The 23,824-nt window shown below is 41.4% G+C and overlaps 1 protein-coding gene across 4 annotated transcripts in view; it reads right to left on the bottom strand.

Annotated features, from left to right (window-relative positions):
- Positions 1 to 14,222: 14,222 nt before the first annotated feature.
- LOC142652216 (zinc-regulated GTPase metalloprotein activator 1B-like) overlaps positions 14,223 to 23,824 on the bottom strand; it is an 88,833-nt gene continuing 79,231 nt past the window's right edge. For all 4 annotated transcript variants that reach the window (XM_075827826.1, XM_075827835.1, XM_075827816.1 and 1 more), the window contains exons 13-16: positions 16,226 to 16,294; positions 16,074 to 16,139; positions 15,010 to 15,133; positions 14,223 to 14,471 (exon numbers count right to left, since the gene is read on the bottom strand). In XM_075827826.1, the coding sequence (XP_075683941.1) occupies positions 14,413 to 14,471; positions 15,010 to 15,133; positions 16,074 to 16,139; positions 16,226 to 16,294 (318 nt within the window). In that variant the 3' untranslated portion in view covers positions 14,223 to 14,412. The remainder of the gene's footprint in view (positions 14,472 to 15,009; positions 15,134 to 16,073; positions 16,140 to 16,225; positions 16,295 to 23,824) is intronic.

The raw sequence follows: 23,824 nt of genomic DNA, 5'->3' as shown, positions 1-23,824 counted from the left end.
ATCATAAATGGGTAACAAGACCCGGGACCAGTACTGTTGTATATCAAGAAAAATATATAATAAATGTATATGGCTATATGTAAAGTATCATGAATAGGTGGTGCAGGTAGTGCAGATCCTCAGGTTGAAACCAACATTTGCCTATTATATAAAGGTTATAGATATATGTAGTCAATATATATAGGTGAAATCAGTTCATGAATGCTGGAGAATGTGAGTCATGAGTGTAATTGGCAGCACTAAAGCAAATATAGGTAAAAGTCAAAGACCTGAATCATGATACTAGCAGATAGCCAGATGCATGGGAAGAAATGTTACGTACCCGGATTCATATAGCCAACATGGGGGAGACGCCAGTCCCGGGGATCCGGACGAAGGCATCAGCCGAAACGCGCGTCGGGACTGGCGTCTCCCCCATGTTGGCTATATGAATCCGGGTACGTAACATTTCTTCCCATGCATCTGGCTATCTGCTAGTATCATGATTCAGGTCTTTGACTTTTACCTATATTTGCTTTAGTGCTGCCAATTACACTCATGACTCACATTCTCCAGCATTCATGAACTGATTTCACCTATATATATTGACTACATATATCTATAACCTTTATATAATAGGCAAATGTTGGTTTCAACCTGAGGATCTGCACTACCTGCACCACCTATTCATGATACTTTACATATAGCCATATACATTTATTATATATTTTTCTTGATATACAACAGTACTGGTCCCGGGTCTTGTTACCCATTTATGATATTGTGTTACCATCAATATTTACATACAACATGGGCTGACGCCAACTTACATTGTATGACTCATTTTTTAAATTGTCCTGTCTCTTGAATTTGTTAATAAATATATTTTTTCTATTGCAATATCTTGTGTGTACTTGACCCTTTTTTCTGAAAGTACGATGGAGCAGAGGAGGTAGAAAAATGCGTTTCCTGTAAAAATAGTATATCAACATGAGAAGATTTATAGTACAAGAAAGCTTTTCGACGCTTGATCGAGGAATTAAGGCCCTGCACATTATGTGTGAGTAAGCTAAAGGTTTTAGCAGATTCCATGGCCGCCATCATAGAGCAGGAGGTAGAACCATGTGCTTATTGGGATCCAGCTATAGAGAGAAAGGTCAGAAATAGGAAAGACGGGAAAGGGAAGGGGGTAAAAGACAAAACAAAAATAGGACAGACACAAAGTATCAATAGTACCGAACATAGTCTACCGACTAGGCAGTCAAGAAAAGACTGCGAACAGGGGGGCAGCAGACCGTCGTGAAGGCACAGCATGTCCGAAAATATATACCCAGACATTCAACCCCTTAACCTATATCAACCCTGAGCATAATAGGCATTCACATGTTAAATATAAGGTAAAGCAAACTTTCATATTTTTAAAACAAACATATCTATAGCCAGAGTACCAACTCACTGCGACCTTGACCCATCAAGAACCTTCCTCGCCTTTTTTCGGGTCAGCTTATAAACAAATTTTCATTACTATAAGTGGGAGTCCAGAGAAACAAAAGAAATCCCCTCATCCACCCCAACGTATGGATCCCCGGCTCCCAGTCCGCTGAGAACTGCAACTGGCGGTATCCGGCTGAAACTCAGCATCAGTGCTGCTTGAAGACATCTCCGGCCGATATGAAGAATAAAGAAAAAGAAAGAAAAAGAAACTATCTGCTTCTATATTCGGCCTCCTTTCCGTCATGTCGGATTCAATTGTTGCCGACGAGATTCCACCCTCTGTTCCCGAGGTAACTCTGGACGGCCTCCTTGGGTGCGCCATATTGGTGACAACGGGGGATCCTGTATGGGGAGTCGGGAGGAGCTAGACTTATCCTGGGGTGGTAGAATATGTAAGTCCCTCAGCAGATCCTCTCCCTCCTGTAGCGTAGAGAAGCCATATTGCCTGTTATTGCGCATGAAAAGGAGACGGAATGGGAATGCCCACCGGTATGGGATAGCATGGTGTTTGAGGGTCTGCAGGATAGGGCGAAGCATCCGCCTTTTTTGAATGGTTTGGGGAGCCAAATCAGCAAATATCTGAACCGCTGTATTACAAATGGTGATCACCGGAAGCTTCCTGGCTCTTTCCATCACCTTCTCCTTAATCGAATAATAGTGGAGTTTCACTATAATATCTCTGGGAAGTCCATCCCTCCTCATGGCCGTCAATGCTCTATGGGCCCGGTCAATTTCCATATGTGATTCCGATATATCAGGTATCAAGGTAGTGAGTAGCATACGAACCACCACCGGTACCTCCGTCTGAGATTCCGGGACCCCTCTGATCCTGAAGTTATAGCGTCGGGATCGATTTTCCAGGTCCTCAATTCTGGTGTTCGCCTCCTCCAATTGCTCCTGCAGATCCTCCATAAATCTAGTATTCTGGTTAACTCTTGCAGTGACGGAGGTCATTTTGGTCTCAATAGCCTGCATATGCGCCCCCACTTTGTGTAAATCTTGGTGTACAGCGGCTATCTTGGAGCTTATTTCCCCCATCTGAGCTTGCATAGCTCTTGATATGCAGGAAAAGATGGCGTCCTCTGTCAATCCGGAAGTAATGGCCGGCGGCATGGGCGAGTGCTGTGACACGTGAGCGGGCTCTGATTGCGGCAGTCCCAGGTCTGGGATCGGGCCCTCTCCTTGTAAATCCTCCTGTGCCTGCAATAGTGATGTGCTGCTATTTTCCCACAGGAGCACAGGATAATCCTGTGATAACACCGACGTGCTGGATTCTATCTGTGTCACCTGCTGCTGCTGCAGCAGGCCTTGCTCCGCCATGTTCGGCGCCGCCATCAGCATATCTGCCACGGACCTCTGAGCCTGGGTTTGCTTACCCCTTCTTCCACTCCCTCTGGCCATAGGTGGATGCCCGAACCTCTAAGGTACTTCTCCTTTCTTTTATGGGTCTCGATGTCTGCTGTTAGCGATATATATGCTGGAATGCCTTCACGAGGTGCGGAGCCTGGTTAGAACGCGTCCACCATGTTCAGCTGCGCGCATGCGCCCCCCTTCACGTTCATCTGAATCAGCCCTAAGACAGCACATAGTGATCTAAAAGGATCCCTATGCGATGACTAAATGAATGGAGAGAAGTGTGTGACGCTGATTGGTCAGCGTCATACACTCCTCTGTACAACGCCCACTTGGTCAATAGTAAAACACGCCCAGTTGTCCATTGAGAAACTCATTAGCATAAAGCTAAAATCGCTAATAACATGGTGAAAAGAGATCATTTTTTAAAATAAAAACCAATGCTGTCACCTACATTATAGCGCTGATCTCCTTATGTAGGAGATAGGCCACTTATAATGTGGAAATCCAAAAAATAATATATAATGTGGTGACAGAGCCTCTTTAAACATAAAACTTTTTTTTACGTTGTTTAACGGTCACCTTTACCGACACGATACATTTATTGTAGGGGTTGCTAGGAATATAAAAATATCAAATATGTCTATATTTTTTTTACTGTTAACTTTTATTCAGTAAAAATAATTTTTTAAAACTCATCTTCATTGTAGATTTTTCTTTTGCTATCTAGATATGTAAAAAGTAAGGGCTCATTCAGATGAGCGTAAAACTCGTCCGTGTGCTGTGCGTAAAAATCACGCACAGCATACTGACTAATTCATTTCAATGGGGCTATTCAGACATGCAGGAGTTTTCACGCAGTGTGTGTCCGTTGCGTAAAACTCACTGCATGTGCTATATTGGTGCGTTTTTCAAGCACCTACGCGCCCACTGAAGTCAATGGGTGTGTGAAAATCACGCACAGCAAACGGATATACGGCACTGTCAGCAAATACGGTCCATAGTGCATCTGTAATGCATCCATATATATAGATTCTCAAAAAAGAGGGAGGCTGCAAATGATGCCACAAACATGTCCCAACCCCTTAAAAAGGTCACATGATCGTTCTGGCGCCATTTTCTCTGGCATTTGTGCTTTGTGAGAGCGATGTTTGATTTTTCGGCTGATATAGATTTGATTTCTGGCATTTCTTTCGTTGCAAGGATGCCCTACAGACGTGTGGATCAAGCTCTTCTGGACTGGCTTCTCTCAGGGCGATTCGGATTGCAAGCTATGCTGGAAGAAGAACCAAAGAGGAAGAGAAGGAGGTACTGGGTTCACCCCATTGCCTCCCAACGGCCAAGGAACGAGCATTTCCATACTCTCCATGCTAACCTGTGGCAGCACCCTACGTTTCACAACTTCTGCTGCATGTCGATCTCCAGCTTTGACCGTCTGCTGTCTCACCTCCGTTCTGGGATCACCTCCCAGGACACCAACATGCGACGATGCATCTCTCCAGAGGACCGGCTCATCCTCACCCTCAGGTAGGAAAACATAATGTCCCTTTTGCCCCTTTCCACCATGTCACCCTGTTACAGCCAGTATAAATGCACTTGTCCCCAATGCCCATTCCCACCATGTCACCCTACTACAGGTAGTATAACCGTAGTTGTCCCCTGTCCCCATTGCTTCCATGTCACACCCTGCTACAGGTAGTATAACCGTAGTTGTCCCCTGTGCCCATTGCTGCCATGTCATTTATGAGCCTGCACAAGACAGTGGCCTGGAACAGTTTCCTACCACTTCTACCATCCCTGTGGACAACTCCATGCATGGAAGACCAGGAGCAGCTGGACTGTTGACTTTGGAATTCTATGCGGACTACTTTGTGTCCTCCGCTGGGGCGGGCTAACATGGCAGATAGATGCAATCCACAGCGGTAGATAGTTGGATTTGGACAGTTATTCACCCAAAAATGTGACGTTTCGGTCCAGCAGGACGTTTCTCAAACATGAGAAAGGTCCTGCTGGACTGAAAAGTCTCATTTTTGGGGGGAATAAATTCCCTACATTTTTGGATGTGCTGCCTTATCTCTCTTTTTTGGATTCCACTAAGGGACTTCTGGATCAAGTCCTGTTGAGGCTTGCACCCACTGTATTATATTTATCTGGTGCTGTGATACCTTTGTGTTTTGCTACTGGATTTGGACAGTTGTCTTTCCATTGTTGATTCTGGACTGTTGCTTTTAGCTAGTTGTTCCTGGTTTTAGTTATTAGTTGGGGACTCTCAAGAGAATGAGGACCCTTGATATGGGTTGCGAGCTAATGTATTTCTGTCAATATATATATATATATATATATATATATATATATATATATATATTAATGTTTTGATCTAAAATTAACAATGTTTTTTTATATGTTTAATTTAAAATACAAAGGTATTTTGTGCAGAAATAAAAACAAATACCTTATTTTATATATATATATATTTATATATATATATATATATATATATATATATATATATATAGTGATAGACCATGTGGAGAGGTTGTGGATGGGGTCTATATTTCCCCAAGATTTCTGTCTTCTGCTATCTGAAAACAACCAGGGAATAAATTCAGCAGAGAATGTGGTTCTCCCTCTGCAGTAGGTTTTATCTAAAACCTGGAAAAGGGCCTGGTTGTTGGAGTGGGGAGAGATGGGTGGGTCCCCACTCCATCCACACAGTCCTGGTCTTGGGCTGTCTAGCTATTAATCAGGAGTCAGGTGTGATAGCCCTTTAAAAAGGCTGCAGTTCAGTCACACTCTCTCTCAGCCTTGGGAGAGGAACTTGTGAGAGCAAAACCGACTGCATTTATAACAGGTTGTATGGTCTGCATGGTTTATGGTGCCAGGCATTAGGCCTGCACTGTGTTAGTTAGGACACCTACTGTATAGTTAGTGCCGGACAGGCATAGAGTTTTCTTTTATTTGTTTTTCTTTTTATTCATGTACAACCTGTAAATAAAACTGGCTGAGGCCAGTAGTACCACATCTTTGCTGTGCGGACTGAAATTTACTGGCGTGTTTGATACCGAGTGCCCGTCTACCCCAGGAGACGACTGTCCCGCTACCTAATTCCCTTACAATATATATACACATACACACATTTAAATCTAAAGCTTAGAGAAGTAAAAATATACAAAATATGTGGTTCACATTGAAACCTGAAATAACACATAAGAGAAACAGTGCAAAACAACGAGATGCTAATATAAAAAGTAAAGGAAACTAACTATAATTTTTAAAAATTCTGTTGCGTGTGGTGTACTTATTCATGACTGCATACATCACACAAACCAACAGATTGTACATACAACATACCCATACATTCTACATACACTGTACATAACACATAGGAGTTCACACAGGGCGGATATGCTGAAAAAAAGCAGCATAATCTGCCCTGTGCGCCGCAGAGAATTGCGGGGGAAAAACCGCACCAAACTGTCTCACATTTTTTTTGTCCTGAATGTCCGCTGCATAAAACTACAGCATTTAGCCTGTCTGCTAGCAGGCCGGCCTCTTAGGATGACGTTTCATCCCAAGAGACCGTTGCAGCCTGTGATTGGCTGCAGCGGCGGTCGCATGGGATGAAACGTCATCCAAGGAGGATGCCCTGGAGGAAGAAACACAGACTTCAGGGTATGTGTGTATGTATGTATATATATATATATATATATATATTCATTTTTTTTCTGAGATGTGTATTCGCTGCGAAAAATGCAACAAATGCTATTTGTTGCGTGTTTTACCTCCCCATTGAATTCAATGATCATACAATTGACATGCTGTAGAATGAAATTCCGCACCACATGTCAATTTCTGAGTGTTTTTTCTGCTTAATATTTAAGCAGCGTCTGGATGAGATTCGTTCTATTTCATCTACTGCGGCTACAGTATCTGCTGAGGATTTTCTACAACAAATTCCGTTGCGGAAAATCCACAGTACTTACGTAGCGTGTGAATTGACCCATACCCATACATTCTACATACATAACACATAACCCATACCCATAGATTCCGCAAACATCACATGTACACAAAGATCTAACAACAAAAGACAATCAAACTCGTTAACTGGTTATTCATTTTTATAACCTTTTTTTTTTTTTTTTAACGAAAAAATAAAGATAACAAAACAATATATTAACCCCTTAAGGACACCGCCAATTTTGGCCTTGAGGACAGAACAATTTTTTTACATTTCCCTCTTTGCATCCCGACGCTCATAACTCTCTTATTTTTTGTACGACGTAGTTGTATGAGACTTTGTTTTTTGCGGGACGAGTTGTACTTTATGTAGGTACCATTTCTTGGTACAAATACATTATCATTTAATTTCTATACATTTTTATTTTGGCAAAAATGCAGAAAACAAGCAGTTCCGCAGCAGTTTTAATATTTCTTTTTTTACACCACACACCGATCATCATAAATAATGTTATACATTTGTTGTACAGGTTGTTACGGTCGTGGCGATACCAAATATGTCTGTATTATTTCTTGTTTTGGGACTTATATTTTAAAAAGTTTATTTATTATAAAAAAAGTGTGTTTCTGTGGTTTTTTTTTACTTTTTATTTATTTATCATTTAATTCTTTTTTACATTCATTTAACTTTTTTTTTAATCCCATAAAGGGATTTAGCATTTTAATTTTTATTTTGTAACTGTAATGTACTGGCATAGATCTATATGCCAGTACATTAGCCTGTGTACTGATTGTACACAGGCAGTTGTTAAGGCATACCTCAGTATGCCCGAACAACAGGAAATATGTTCAGACAGCCCTGGGGTCCTTCAATGGTACCTGGGCTGTCTGGCCATACGAGTTGTGGGCTTTGATCGCGTCAGTTATTTTCTGTGACGCGATCAAAGTACAGTCCTCTCTCCTTGAACGCCGCGATCAGCTTTCATCGCAGCATTCAAAGGGTTAACGGCGTTAAAATGTTTCTATCCTGTCAGAGTGGGGCCGTGGCTGTGTATTACAGCCATTGGTCCGCTCTCGATCGCGCGCACAGACGGCTGTCACACAGGACGAGAATGCCCGTCCTAATGCGCCAAGTACTCGCCACTCAGGACGAGCATTCTCGTCCTGTGTCGGCAACCAGTTAAATAACAAAAATAAGTAAATATAAAATTACAGTTTGGCAAATTCTGGTGACACAGCTCCATGAACTGTTCTTCCAGACTGATCCCCGCCTGTCCTTGTGAGGAGTGTGGGTATTGGTACTGCCCAGTAGAATAAGAGGTGCTTGGGGTCTGGTACATGCCCCTATCCTGGGAGTAAAGGGACATGGATGGGTTGTAGTAACCATGGCCGGCCTTAGCTACGTGCAACCGGTTGCGGTCTCACAGGGTGCCAGTCTCCACACTGTTATAGGGAGGCACCAGCGAGTGTGCCTGCCCTGTGCCGCAACCACTGCTCAGGGTGCCAGCGGGTCAGGTGCCACTCACTATCTGCACCGACCTCAATAATGGCTACCCGCTCCATCGCTAACATTCACTCTTCCTGTCCTGCTTCCTGAATGACGAGAAAGGCGTGACAACATCAATCAGGACGCAAGACAGTGAGCAGACACCGCACATACTATCTTCCTATGCGTTTCCTGGGCTGGTGCCGACAGTGAAGAAACGTTTTTCTCGAGGGCAGCTCCAGCAGCACCAGTGGGCAGTGTTTGTGAGAAGCCCAGCAGGTCAGTCACTGACTGTGGGCTTTGGTTGAATGGAGCACTGATGGGGGTCTAAATAGGGCAATAATCGCAAATGGGCAGAGGATTCAGTGCCACCTTGGTGCTCATTTGCCACTTATTGCCCCTTTAGTGTCTTTGTGTTCAGTGCCCCCTTGATGCCCATTTCAAATTTGTTGCCCCTTTATTGTTGTTCTGTGACAAAGGGTGCTAAATGGGTATCAATGGGGCACCAAACGAAAGGACACTAAACGGCAATCAGTGGCTATTGGGCACTATGGTGGCACTGCACAACTCAGTGTAAATAAATGGCAAATGGGCAGAGAATTCAGTGCCTCCATAGTGCACATTTACAAATTGTTGCTTTTTTAAAATCTGTTCACATTACGTTAAAGGGGTTGTTAGGAATTTTTAAAAAATGTCATCGAAGCGGCAGGAGGAAACGTTTCAATAAAAAAAAAACTTATACTTACCTTTCTCCTCCCAGACGCTCCTGCGCTGGGGGTACCCATCACCTCTGATATGTTTGTTTATAACAGTGACATCACGTCGAAAGTACATCACCGCTGCAGCCAATTAATAGCCTCAGTGGTGATGTAGTGTTGGCATCATGTCGCCGCTCCGTATACAAACAGAGGTGACGGGAGCCCCCAGTGCAGCAACGTCTGGGAGGAGAGAGGTAAGTATGGGCTGCTTTTTTTTATTTAAAGCCCTCCTCTCCTTTTGCCACTTAAAAAATGTAAACCCGGACAACCCCTTTGAACTCTTAACGCCATCCGTGTATGTATGGCGGATGTGCAATCCAAATATATGGCATGTGATCTGTGATGTTACATAGGACTGCAGGTAGCATCTACTACATTATCTGTACACAGAGAATTATCACTGTGTGTTATCAGTGGTGTTACATAGGACTGCAGGTAACATCTACTACCTTGTGTGTGTATTATATATATATATATATATATATATATTTGCCTGTTTGTCTAAATATGTGCCTTTATATATGTACAACACAAAACCAATATGTCTAATGAACTAATCAATAATTAAATCGGAAAGTATATATGTTCCAGTATGTGCGTGTCTATATATGTGGATAATTTTAGGTTTGTGGAGGGCAGCAATAGAGTGCCTGATACAGGCCACCATCCAACCTAAGGCTGATCCTGGTAGTAACCCCTATATTGAGGAGACATCGGTGGTGGAGTTGACAGGAGGGATGGTGTTTGCACATCCAGCTTGATCCGATGGAACTCTATCGCATTACAGAGTTCCATCGGTGAAGCACTGTTGGCAAACACCTCCATCACCCCCAGAATTGCAAACTCGCATTTGAATAGGCGTTCCTGGGGCACCTGCTTCAAATGTGTTGCCAAAGTTAGGGCAAATGTGTCCTCCATGCTCTCCTGTTGGCGCCTTGTCAAATGCGCCCGCACCTGGGAGTCCCTCATGGCCCTAGTGTCCGCCTCTGCACGACCACACCCTCTTGATCTCAACGGTCGCCGTTCCAAAGGAGGGTCAACTGGGCCTTCTGGGTCCTGTGCTACTGGATCGAGCATAGCTTGGAAGGATCCTACATCTGGAGACTCTATCTGAGTCTCATACGAGTCTTCCTCTCATGGTGGTCTCTAGTTCTAGGATAGAAAACAGGGAAAATGAATACCTTATAAATAATTTTTAAAATATTCCTTGATACACACCAATATGAGCTCTACATGTACACCTAGCTACGTAGAATTGTGTGACGCGTGGAAGTATGTGATGTCGCACAGGTATCTGTATAACATAGCCTAGCCCCATGTGCCCACATGAGCCCTACATACAAACCTAGCTAAGTAGAATTGTGCAACACATGGAAGTATGCGATGTCGCACAGGTATCTGTGCAACATAGCATAGCCCTATGTGTCACAAAGAACCAAACAATTATTAAAACTATGCATTTATATTTACGGCCCAATAGCCATAACGTCTTTTAACCCCTTCCCGACATTTGACATATGGCTACGTCACACAGCCGGGTAGGGGAAGTATGGAACGGGCTCACGTAGTGGGCCGCTCTATACGATGCGGGTGTCGGCTGTATGTTACAGTCGATACTTCACAGTAACTAGCGGGATTGCGCTCGAGCGCGATCCCGCTCATTTAACCCGTTAAATGCCACGGTCAATTGCGACCGCGGCATTTAAATCGTTAGAAAGAGGGGGCCACCCCCTCTAGCAGCTTATCGCGGCCCCCCCCCCCCGCGATGGTTGTTATGGGGGCCTAATGAAGGAACCCCAGGTCCGCCATCTTTGTGCTCCTATTAAGCTTAACCTCTTCCCGACCACCCCACGTAGATTAACGGGCTACAGAGCTGGTCCTTGTGCCTGCAGCCCGTTAATCTACGTGTGCTCCTAACACAGACGCTCCCCGCAGCCCGGCATCTCCCAGTACAGGCTGTTACTAGCAGCCTTGGTACTGGGGGAAAACATTGGGTCGGATCACAGTGGTGATCCGAACTGATTAACCCCTTAATTGCGGCAGGCAATAGTGACTGCCGCATTTAAGTTGTTATGGCAACATCGGAACCCGCTACGCGATTGCGGGGGCCGATTGTTGCGGGGGGCGATTGCTATGCCAACCGGAAGCCTAACAAAGGCTTCGGGTCTGCCATTTATTGAAGGCGATTACGTCCTGCCAGAGGCAGGACCTAATATGCCTCCTCTCAGTGTGAAACTGACAGGTATAATACCCTGCAATTCATAAGAATTGCAGGGTATTATAACAACGATCCAACAATTGGATCTTCAAGTCCCTAGAAGGACTAAAAAAAAAAAAAAAAGTTACAAAAAATGTACAAAAGTAAAATGTCAAAATAATAACATTTAAAAATTGCCTTTTTTCCCTTATAAAGTCCTTTTATTATTGGGAAAAAAATGAAAAAAATAAATAAACTATGCATAATTGGTATCGCTGCGTCCGTAACGTCCTGAACTATAAACATATAATGTAATTTATCCCGCACGGTGACCGCCATAAAAAAAATAATTAAAAAACTTGCTTTTCCCTTTCTCTAAATTTTGGTGTTTTTCACAAATAAGCATTTATTGACCAAATTTTTCCACTAGCATAAAGTACAATATGTCACGAGAAAACAATCTCAGAATCGCTTAGATAGGCAAAAGCATTCCAGAGTTATTACCACATAAAGTAACACATGTCAGATTTGAAAAAATGGGGCTGGTCCTGAAGGTCAAAATGAGCTCGGTCCTGAAGGGGTTAATAGAAGCCTGTCAGAAAGACGATATACTGCAATACCTTATCGCTGGTTAAAGTCCCCTAGGGGGACTAATAAAACAAGTAAAAATTAGTACAATAAAGTTTTGTTTTTTTATGTAATAAAAATAAAAATATTAAAAGTTTAAAAAAAAAACCTTTTCCATTTTCCCCCTAGAGCATTGTAAAAAAAGGAATAAATAAACATAATTGGTATCGCTGCATCCGTAAAAGTCTGAACTATTACAATATATCATTATTTAACCCGCATGGTGTACTCTGTAAAAAAAATTAAGATTTTAACGCCAGAATCGCTATTTTTTTGGACACCTAATCTCACACAAAAAATGGAATAAAAAAAGTGATCAAAAGCTCGCATGTACCCCATAATGGTAGCATTAAAAACTACAGCTTATCCTGCAAAAAATAAGCCCTCATACCACTTAATCAACGAAAAATAAAAAAAGTTATGGCTCTCAGAATATGGCAAAAACAAAATACATTTTATTTTTTACACTTCGTTTTTTCCTTGTAAATGTAGTAAAACATAGAAAAAACTATACATTTGGTATCGCCATAATCGTATTGACCCGCAGAATAAAGTTAACATGTGGTTTTAATTTCACAGTAAATTCCGTAAAAACGAAGCGCAAAAAACATTGGAGGAATTGTTTTTTTTTCATTTTCTACCCCACAAATTATTTTTTCCCCGTTTCCTAGTACATTATATGGCACAATAAATGGTGCTAAAAAAAAATACAACTCATCAAGCAAAAATCAAGCCCTCATAGGACTATATCGACGGAAAAATAAAAAAAGTTATGGCTTTTGGAAGGTGGGGAAGAAAAAACGAAAATCTGAAAGTTGCTTACGACGGGAAGGGGTTAAGAAGCGCAGTTGCTCTATATAGAGATATGGCTTCTTCTTCCGACACCATCCCCACTGCGGCCCTTTGACATAAGCTCCCTTCTGAACTGGTCTCTGCAGGTATTCCACCGAAATGTTGCATTGTTGCCTATAGAAAAAAAATATACGATTACAATTAAAAACTAATTAGAGGGTGTGAGGGTTGTGAAGGTCATAAAGTTTGGCTGGGGTGTAAACTTACAGAACTTGCTCCGCTGTTTTTTGGAGGCTGTATCCCACTCCTCTGGGTGAAGGTCTTTGACCACTTCAAACCAGGCCTTCTCCTTCAGAATTGTGTCTTTATAATCTTCAAGACATTTGTCCCATATGACTGGGCGATCCTGGATGGCCAAAACGAGCTGCTCCACTTGTGAGAGACATGTTGCCTGAAGTGCTGTTGTTTCTGGCGTGTGGCCTGCACTTTGGGAAATCCCCTTGTGTCGCTTAGCAACAAATTCGCAATTTTGGATGGCTACGGATGCACCTCCATAGCCATTCGCAATTTTGATTCCCCCATAGACTTCTATGGGGGAGTCCGTGCCGCAATTGCGGACAAGAGTAGGACATGTTCCATAATTTATGGTACATTTCCACGGCACGGACACCCATCCGTAACTATATGGAGAGGTGTCCGTGGCCCATAGAAATGAATGGGTCCGCAATTTCATCCATAATTACGGTCTGTAATTACGGATAAAATCTACGGTCATGTGCATGGGGCCTTAGGGCATACCTATGATATGCCCTAACAGGCATTATTATTATTTTGACAGCCCTGGAGGACTCTCTTTACATCTATGGTGTTGGCTGTAACATACAGACATCAGCCTGTGAGCCTGCTCCATACAACCCGTTAACGGCTGTCACGTACATGCATTAAGGGGTTAAGGTAGTTTTTTCACAGAAGGAAATGGCATAGCTGTGATTTTGTTTTTGTTTTATATTCACAAACCACGATAATGCACCGTGTGACTACACCCTTATACATTTTTCAAGCACAGTTTATTGTTTTTTTAGGTTCAATTACATCACCTTTATGTTTATATGTCTATTTCACACATGCTGAGACAGGGACTGCAACATGAGCCCCACTATTCTGCCCTTCTCTGTGTCTATGTTATTGAAGACAAAATTTTGAGTGACCGGAGAGGTTATAGACAGTGTAAAGCAGTATGTATTTGATTTCCCCGCGGTTTCCATTTTCTAGAAGCCGATTGCTCCTGCTTGTAACAGATAATGCAATTCCCTATTAAAGTAGCCCATGTACAGTACCTCCATACCAAAGGCAAACGGTAAATAATGAGAAAAGTGAAACCATCCTTTACTGAAACCATAATTAGTGTGTTGATTTTGGAACAGATATTATCCATGAAAAAAATAAACCCAATCTCGGCATGAGGCTTGTCCTAAAAAAGGCCTCACAGTGCTTAGTTGGTACTGAATATTGAATATAGCATCTTCCTGCCATGGAAACATCCATAAGCACATCAGTAACCACCGCCTGTCAAGAGTTCTCAGTAAACGGAAAATAACTTTTATTGCTTATTTCATTTCATATTAACAATACATTAGATATCTAGTGATAAAATGTGGCACTGTGTCTAAACAATAGTAACCAGAACGGCATGAACACATTTTAGGAGAAAAGACCAGTCTGCTCCATCACTTAACAATGCGCCATCATCTAAAGGAACGGGAGTGTCAACTTTTCAGGGCAGATTCAAAAAGCTGTTTGAGAATGTCTTTATCCAAATGTCTACCTAAAAAAAAAATAGGATGTTTTCAGTGATAATATTCATGATAACATAAAGCCTGAATTCCGGAATCCCGCAAGACTTCGCTACAGCTTCCTTGCTGTATTACTAGGGATCTATCAGGGACCTTACTAACATAAATCAGTGTAGGTTGACATTAAGCATGCCCCTGTGTACATCTGTAAATGTCTATTAGTCACAAACTACATTTTTAGTGCAAACTCACTTATCCAGAAGGTTTCCATAAAAGATGTCTGCTGGGAACTTTATTCATTTTTTTAAAAAATATTACCTACATGGCTTACTAATTTTTGGTTACGCTATGTTACTAAAACAGTCCTACCACATTTCCTCCTTAATAGTTGCGGGCTGGGCGCTCTCACTTTCTGTACAACTATAAGTTAATATGGAATATTGGCCAACCAGTCACAACTACAAGCTACAATGGTCTAGAGAATAAACTAAAAATGTCGTCTACCCTACAAAATTAGTGACACTGTAGGTTTTTGGCTCGCAAAGTAATGAGAAGTAACAATTCACTTACCTATAAACACCATGCGATTTAGTCTTTCTCCTTCCCAGATCACGTGTGTCTCTTCAAGGTCGTATAGCTCATGAACCCCTTGTACAATCACCTGCTGGTTCTTATTGTCTATTGCCACCAAACCCTGTTCAGATACAGCAGATTTTACAAACATCCAAACCAGATTTAAAGAAACATGTACAGAGTGTGTGCATTATTTCTATATACTATTGCTTTTTAGGATAGCCCAAAATGCTTATGTTGCTACAACTAAATGAACTTTCTAATTTAGTTGCATAAAAAAAAATGAGCTCCCTTTATTTTCTAGAAGCTCCCCCTGCTGGCTGCGACTGCATGTAAAAAGTGCAGCTATGGCTCGGCCCGTACGTGATTGCCCCCCACACAGCGGCTATATCGGCTATATTACTATCTTAATAGGAATAGATCCGGTACTGTATAAGTATAGTACCAGATCTTTTTGACATTGTGGGCAAGGAGACCGATAAGGGCTGATCTGCGGCTGCAATATTTACATGCAGCATCAAGAAAGGGAGAGTTTAGTGAAGACAGACATAGCCTCAGATTATATATGTATTTATTTACCAAGCTCTGCAGGGTCAAAAAAAATATTAAAAACCTTTGACTCTTTAAAGGAGTTTTCTGGAAGTTTCACTTTTTTCTATATAAATGAGCAGGAAATAAGACATAAAGAAACGTACAAATATAGTATGTGTACTAATAATGTATTTTGGTCAACGCTCTATATAACCTATACCAGTATGTAGAAAATATGGAGGTGAATAAAAGTTTTCCTTTGAAACTCCTGAAAACCCCTCTAGCTTTGCATTGCCATTATTTTGTTAGTGAAGGGAAAGAAAAGCACAAGAATGCTAGAACAGCCCTACAATGAGACCACTACAATACAGCCCCTCATATCGCAGCTTCTTGGACCCCTGCAATTTGATAAGGAGGGGAAGAAAACGTGTGTGTGTGTGTGTGTGTGTGTATACACCATGTTCTATGTGTTATTTACATTTTTGTAGCCCCTTTGTCATCCCCTTTATCAAGTGACCTGAGTGACCTACCTTTAATCTGATCACCTCCATGGGAACACCATTTCTGTTTTTAACATTTTTCTCCCAAAGCAAATTCTATAAAGTCAAAACAAACACAATAATAATATAATTTTTTTTTAAAAGAAAAAGCTAATTTCTTTTGGTGCATTTTTGGAATTTACCTGTATAAATAAATGGAGATTTTCTTCAATTACACTTCCAAAGACCTCAAATGTAACAGTGACTATGCTCTGTGGAAAACATCAGAATATTAATTTACGCAAATTAACTGGAGCTCAGAGATTAGAGTCTGTGACCCATTCTGTAGGGGGATACGACAGAGATAGGATTTGTTACAATGAAAAATCCCTGGTGGTGTGGAAATACATTCAATTGAAGTGATCAGGTTCAACATGTTTCAGATATCTAACAGTAACTACAATCAAACAATGGAAAAATGCAGAGCAATGTCTATCAGGGATTCCAAATAGGTTTACCATGACGGAACTGATCGACTAAAGAGCTGATCACTGACACATGCACACAGAACAGTCCCACAACATTCACAACACACATACTCACAGAACAACAGGTTGGTCGGCACCCTGTGCAGTGCCTTCAATTGATGCCCTCGTGGTCTCAGTGATGACAGGTGATGTGTCTTGTGCGACCACACAAATAGCACACTATTTCGGTCGTGAATAACAGCCGACCAATGCACTGAAAACACACGTCAGAACAACACACATATACAAAGAACAGCCAGCCTAATCATACTAACAACTAACACACAGAACTGTGTGAATGTGTGATTAGGTTGGCTGTGTATGTGTGTTGTCAGTGCAGCTGTTGTGACGTTTCCAGGTGCACGTGTTGTTAGTGTGTTGGGTGACTATTCAGTGTGTATGTGCGTTGTCGCTTTGATGCACACACATACACACACGACAGAGTCCCAGCGGATCCTTTTCTACCTCAAAGTCAGCTTACCCAGATTGTAATGGGCTCTGACATCTTCACAGGTTGTCACACTGACAACACACATACACACAGAAGTTAACCAACACAATGAAACACACCTAAATAAAGAACAACCAGCACAATAACACTGACTACACACCTATACACTGAACAGTCCCCAATACCCAACACATCTTCACAGAATAATCGCCGTTATCACACGGATCATATCATTTTCACATATGCTACACAATATACACTACACAATGAACCAAGGTGTGGTTTTGCCAAGTCTTTTGCCATGTGGCCGAAAACGGCACTGAAAAAACGCATGTGATTTTACTGCGGTTTCCGTGCTAACTGCAAAACCACATGCATTTTTGCAATGCGTTATTCGGCCACACTGCAAAACCGCACCGCGTGAATGCACCCATATTGAAAAAGTTGTTCACAAGTAAAAGACGAGATGAATTTTCACTTCTGTTTCTCTTGGGATCCCCCATGAAGATCCAGCTGTTTTTCCCCATACCTTCTAACGTATGTGTGAATTTACTGCAAGGAAGTGGAGCTGTTGCTTTTAGTACCGTATAAGATCCACTTAAGGAACTGTAAAGGATCAATAGGGTTTTGGAAAAGACCGTCCATTGACTTGTTGTGACAGTAGTTCACACCCTCATTCTATGTACTTGTTAGATGTATTATAGGAAGATTTTTCTTAGTGAGAAAATATTGCCCCCCATTACACTTCATCTGAAGCAATGATGTCCTTTAATCTGTTGGGCGTTAGACTAAATAGTGACGTGTACTCACAAATTCATTTCCAAGTGACGAGAGAACTGCTATCTAAATAGGTTTCTGTTAAATAAACAAAAATCATTTCCTCAAAAAACACAAATCGGACATTTCACAGATGGATCCTCAGCACCTTTTGGTGCTATGTTTTTCTTCTACATCCACTAAGCTATTTCTATCATAGAATGTATTACAACATATAGCACTTCGATACCCGGTGAGGCAGAACCACAACACAGAGCTCAGCGACAGGTAACACGTTTCGGTCTTGCACTTCAGCAAGTGGAGTTGTACTTATAGCATTTTCTTAATATATTTTAATTATCTAAAATGTTTTAGAAACCCCGCAGAGCTACCCATTCTCTTTCAATAGTACAGTAATAAACCGCCAACAAGACTAAAATCACCAGAGTGAGCGGAGAATGGCGGCATGGGAGGTGAGAAAATCTTTGTCCGAGAACTCATGGAGATAATAACGCTCTGTTTCGGAAAAATTAAGATTTTTGTAAACCGTTTTATTACCTTTTGGGAAGTTTGGAAATAATTGATAATGAGGAACAACTAGGGCTAGGTTCCATACATGGACACATATACAGAACATCAGACTACACCTATGCCCCCCACTTTCCTATCAGACAATCAAAAAGAAAAACAAATGTAGTCACCGCTCCGCGAGGGGAGAAGTGTAACAGTGAGTATTTTTTATATTTTATTCTATGTGCATTGGGCCCGGCCAGCCATAAGATGCAACACATTTATTAAGAGGTGTTAACCGCTTAATAAATGTGACGCATGTTACTCCAGCCAGCTTGTTTATCACAAATCTTAATATAGACCCCCCCCCCCCCCCTCCGACGACAATTGTTTGAAAATTTAATTATGCTTAAAATAAGCAAGCTCTGGTTCACATGGGAGAAAGCAGTTGTAAACTGCACTACTAATGGCCATACTAAAATCACAACATGCGGTTTTTGGTGAGCATTTTAAAGCAAATATTGCCGCATTTGTGCACAAGCAAATAAAACAATTTTACACCTTTTTTAATTTTTTTTTAACATTGTGGTTTTCCCAATTGAGGTTATAAGGAATATATCAGCACTGCTAGAACAGATACAATTCAAATATCACGCTCCGAAATAAAACGAAGAAACCTTTTTTAAAAAATATTTTTCTTTACACTTTTTTTATGCCGTATCAGATGACGTGTAACAAATTTTCAACTGTGACTTTTCTCATTGAACTTGTCGAGAAAAGTTACCGCGGTCTCCAAGAAGACAGTTACACCCCATTTATTACGAAAAACGCAGGCAGGTATTTTATTTTCTGTCAGTTTAAAAAGCGCCAACTTAATTACGAGACATGCGTCTTTTAATTAATTTGGCACAAGTCTTAGCAAATGTGAGCCATTGTGTGTGTGAATGGAAAATCGTTTTTCTCCATGTACTTGTCCATGTACTAAATGTCCGGTGGCTGTTTTTTTTTTTATTTAAAAGACAAAAAAAAAGTGGAAAATGCCCCAAAAATGGTCAGTGTGAACCTAGGAGTATGGTATGTGTGGAGTTGTGATGACAGTAATACGAACAAACACCAGGATCATTGGAGACAAACATAGATAATTAACTACAGATCACAGACATATTAACACTAACACGCTCAATTTACAGTTAATCCCTCTTCACACCTCACGCTGTAAAAGAAGACACCTTTGTGAACAGGAAGTTCAGTGTTTTCAGGTTACTTTTAAGTTTAAATTGCAATTGTAGACCAAAGGAAAAAAAAAACTGGCTTAAGATAGACCATAATATACCTAAAAAGAGCTAAACAATGCTACGTACAACAATTAAAAATGAACCAGGCACCGGCACACATTAATGATGTAATTTAAAAAGTTTTATGAATTTAAGGGAGAATGCATTTTGCTCACCAAACATCCCGTGAAGCTCGTGAACATATTGGGCTACGAATCTAAGGTGACTAAAAGATGTGGTAAGGTCCTAATGCAACATCTATTATTCTCTATTGAAAAAAGTACAAGCTACACGTATCGCAAACACTCTAACCATGTTGGAACTTTGCGATAGTTGTAAAGTTGCGGACATGTGAATAAGTCACATTGTGAGCGCGACTTTGCTGCACTGTGTAGCCTTTGCCTTAGGCCCCATGCACACGACCGTGCCCACAATCACGGCCCGCGATTGCGGGCACGGCCGGCCGCTGACTGACAGCAGCATTTTCGGGCCGTGCTCCCATACAAAGTATGGGAGCACGGCCCGCAAAATGCGAAAGAACGGACATGTTCCATAATTCCCGGAACATTTCCACGGCACTGACACCCTTCCGTAGTGCTACGGAAAGGTGTCAGTGTTCAATGAAAGTGAATGGCTCAGTTTTTGCGGACCGCAATTGCGGTCCGCAAAAACTGAGGTTTTTTACGGTCGTGTGCATGGGGCCTTAATGTGCAGTAAGCTGAAAGAAAAGACTACTAGAATATAACAGCAGCAGAGTTGCTTAATGATTTCTTTGAGTGGGTTGTCCACTTTGGACAATTCCTTTATATTAGAAGGATCCTCGAATGCTGAGCCGATCATAGACCGCTTCTGTGATTGCCAGGGATCTGCTGTAATCTGTGGAGGAACTGTTTAATTTCCATGCAGTACATCAACCAGAGGAAATGAAGCATTACCCTGTCTCTCATTGAAATCAATGTAATGCATGAACATGTTGGGTCTTCAAGAGGGAGAGACGCTCTTTGTAGACGCTCTCTGCTGCATCCATTAAAGGGGTAGTCTCATCTTGGACACTTGTGAAATATCCACAGAGATAGGTGCACATCTATCGTACATGTGGATGTGCCATAAATGTCCAGGAAGGGAACACCCCTTTAACTCAACATTCCCTAATAGGGTATTCGAAAAAGATTTATAATGCAAGACAACACACATTAATGCTGTGTATTCATGAACATGGGAGCACGCCTTATTTGTCATTTATACAGCCATTTAATTCAGCCGATGTTACCACCATACGTTTTGTCACAAATACAATAGATAACGGAAAATAAAAAGAGGGACATGTTTTCTTTTTGAAAGGTTTTCCGCTCTTCATAGAGAAGATCCAATCCCATTCTTAGCAATAAAATAGGGAAGGGACATATTTCAAAAACATATTGAAAGAAAAGTGTGTGCTTTTCCTTGTTCTATATTAGAGAGTCTACTGTAATGTCCATGTGCGTACGTGCTTAGGTAGGTGAGAAAGACATTCCCACAAGAGGTAGGAAGCAGCTGGTGCTAACCCATTAGTTTCTGTGTAGAGGAAATGTAGAGCTCCCCCATCATCCCATTCTGTTTCAACTTAGTAGAGGGTAAAGAGGAGGGAGAAAGGGGCTCTACAGCTCTCACAATGGATAACTAGTGGATGACACAGTGGGTGGGTAGCGGATTTAACTTAGATGGAAATACAGTGAAATAATAAAAACATCCCAAGCATTATAATGTAAGTAGCTCATGATGAGATGGATTCAATGCCTGAATGTAGTTTTCCCTGAAAACCAGTTTTTGTCAAAGCCAACAGGCTACCCATTGCTTTGTGAATACAGGGATACATCTTAAGTATGTGCACAATCAATGTGGCTAATCTGCATTCAATTGTATTTTTTATCCAACATAGCCATATGAATTTATGTGAAGAAAATGGTCATAGGCAGATAGTCAAATTGACGCGTGATCCTACCATCTAAATGTCGACCTCACAGATGGTGCTGCAATGTCTATTACCATAATGCCGCATTGCTACAGTTCCTAGTGTAAACTAGTGGTCTCCAACCGGAGCCACCTGTGATGCACAGACCCCACGCTTGTGGCGCCCTAGTTGTTGGCAGCTGCTTATAATATTGTAAACCAATTGCACCAAAGATGACCCAACATTACAGGTCCGAACCATATTACCGGTAGTTGATGCCAAGCAAAACACCGCATAACTGATACTTGGCTCCTGGGTCAGGACCATAGAACAGGCATTTGGCACTACAATACTGTCAAACTAGGCCTTACACAAGTGCAATATCGCTGCCACTTGAAATGTTGCACACTGAAGTTATTGGTTGGTCATTTTGTTTTATATTTATTAGTAATTGGATGTAAACAGTTTATACATCTAACGGATTTGAATTCGGGTTCTTTATATTGGTGCACGTTGGACAAATTTTTGTATTTTGCACCAATGAAATTAAAGAGGACTGTTGGCGAGAATTGGGCCGATTTCATGTAAAAGTGCACACCTCTAAATAATTCTGATACATCTCGAATCATCTGACTTAATTTGTTTATATGTCCGCTATGAGCAACCGGACATTGGCGGCACTAAACTGACTGTTTTTTACATTTTTGCTAAATGAGTCTAAAAGTACCTTCAGGCCAGGATCAAACACCAAGCCGAAGCCAGAAATGGATCCAAAAGGAAAAACGGAATAAAGAAAAGACTGATGCATCTCCTTTCTGTTGTGTCCACTTCTGTGTTTAGCTAAAAATACTGCCCTAAAAACTGCACCAAAACTATGTGTGGGATTGTGGCCTTAAAGGGTTATTCCCAAGTTGAGTCAAAATTTTTTAGGCATTCTAAGCTGAAATGAAATAAAAAATAATTTGCTGTTAAAATTTTTGCTAGTCCACTTTTCTCTCCTATTTTGTTTTTTGGTGTAAGAAGACAAACATTGCAAGAAAAATAAAAGTTTGGGGACCTATGCTGTAAACAGTGCTTTGTATTTTGCTGATGGAATTAGGAATGGAAGTCACAGTGAATTTGATCCTCCGCCGCAATGCTCAAATATTGGAATTGGAACCACTTTTTAAAGGGAGTAGTTCTGGTAATAGAATTTGAATAGGAAACTTCTATGTAGCTCCATACATTTTTTTAAAGCAAAGGTTCATTTTTGTAAACTGCTGCTTTCATACCAGTGAATTGTATGTAAAGCAATTCCTTAATATATTCCTATTACCTGCTCCCTTTACGAGTAGCAGTAATCTGAGTAAGGGTATGTTCACACGACAGCGTCCGTAACGGCTGAAATTACGGGGATGTTTCAGCCTGAAAACATCCCCGTAATTTCAGCCGTACCGGCATGTGCAGGCGCTTGAACGCCACGTCCATTACGGACGTAATTGGCGCTGCTATTCATTGGAGTCAATGAATAACGGCTCCAATTACGGCCAAAGAAGTGACAGGTCACTTCTTTGACGCAGGCGTCTATGTACGCGCCGTCATTTGACAGCGGCGCGTAAATATACGCCTCGTGTGAACAGACAAACGTCTGCCCATTGCTTTCAATGGGCAGAGGTTTGTCAACGCTATTGAGGCACTATTTTCGGACGTAATTCGGGACAAAAACGCCCGAATTACGTCCGTAATTAGTGTGTGTGCACATACCCTAATGGGAAAGTGCAATGTAGTGTCGTCATCATCCTCATCATACAGGTAAAAGTCGTGGTTTCGGAATTCTCTGAACGGATGGGGTAGTCGTGAAGGGCTGATGGGCATCTTCTCCATTGACAGAATATTCCGTTGGAAGACAGCCGCGGGAAATTTCACTTCCCACTCTTACTCTGCCTCAATTGTTAGTGGCTCTAATCATATAAATATGTTAGAGAATCATTACATACTTAGTTGTATTCTTACGGACCTACAGGACAATCCTAGGTAGCCTTCCGCAGTTGATATCCAGGAAGCTCCTCAATATGTATATTGTGGTGTATCTGAATTTGTACATGTGTAATGTTGCGAGTTGCTTCCTCATCTTTAAAATAAAGGGTCTCATTACAATGAAAAAGAAAGTGTCCATCCCTCAGCCAGCGTCCCTTGAGCTACCATTGTATGCTTCGAACAGTATTAGAAAACACTTCCAGTCTAGGAAGCCGATTCTCATTGCTTTATTTGCAGCTGATAAGGGCTTAAGAGCCAAAACAGGATCTTACAAATGGGGAGGAAATTATTATTGGCGTTCCATAGACACAGGGAAAACAAGAAAGTGTATTCTGGAA

This window comes from Rhinoderma darwinii, chromosome 1 (genome assembly GCF_050947455.1).
Source record: "Rhinoderma darwinii isolate aRhiDar2 chromosome 1, aRhiDar2.hap1, whole genome shotgun sequence".
In the NCBI taxonomy this organism is placed as follows: Eukaryota; Metazoa; Chordata; class Amphibia; order Anura; family Rhinodermatidae; genus Rhinoderma; species Rhinoderma darwinii.
This window is presented reverse-complemented; position numbering and strand designations above follow the sequence as displayed.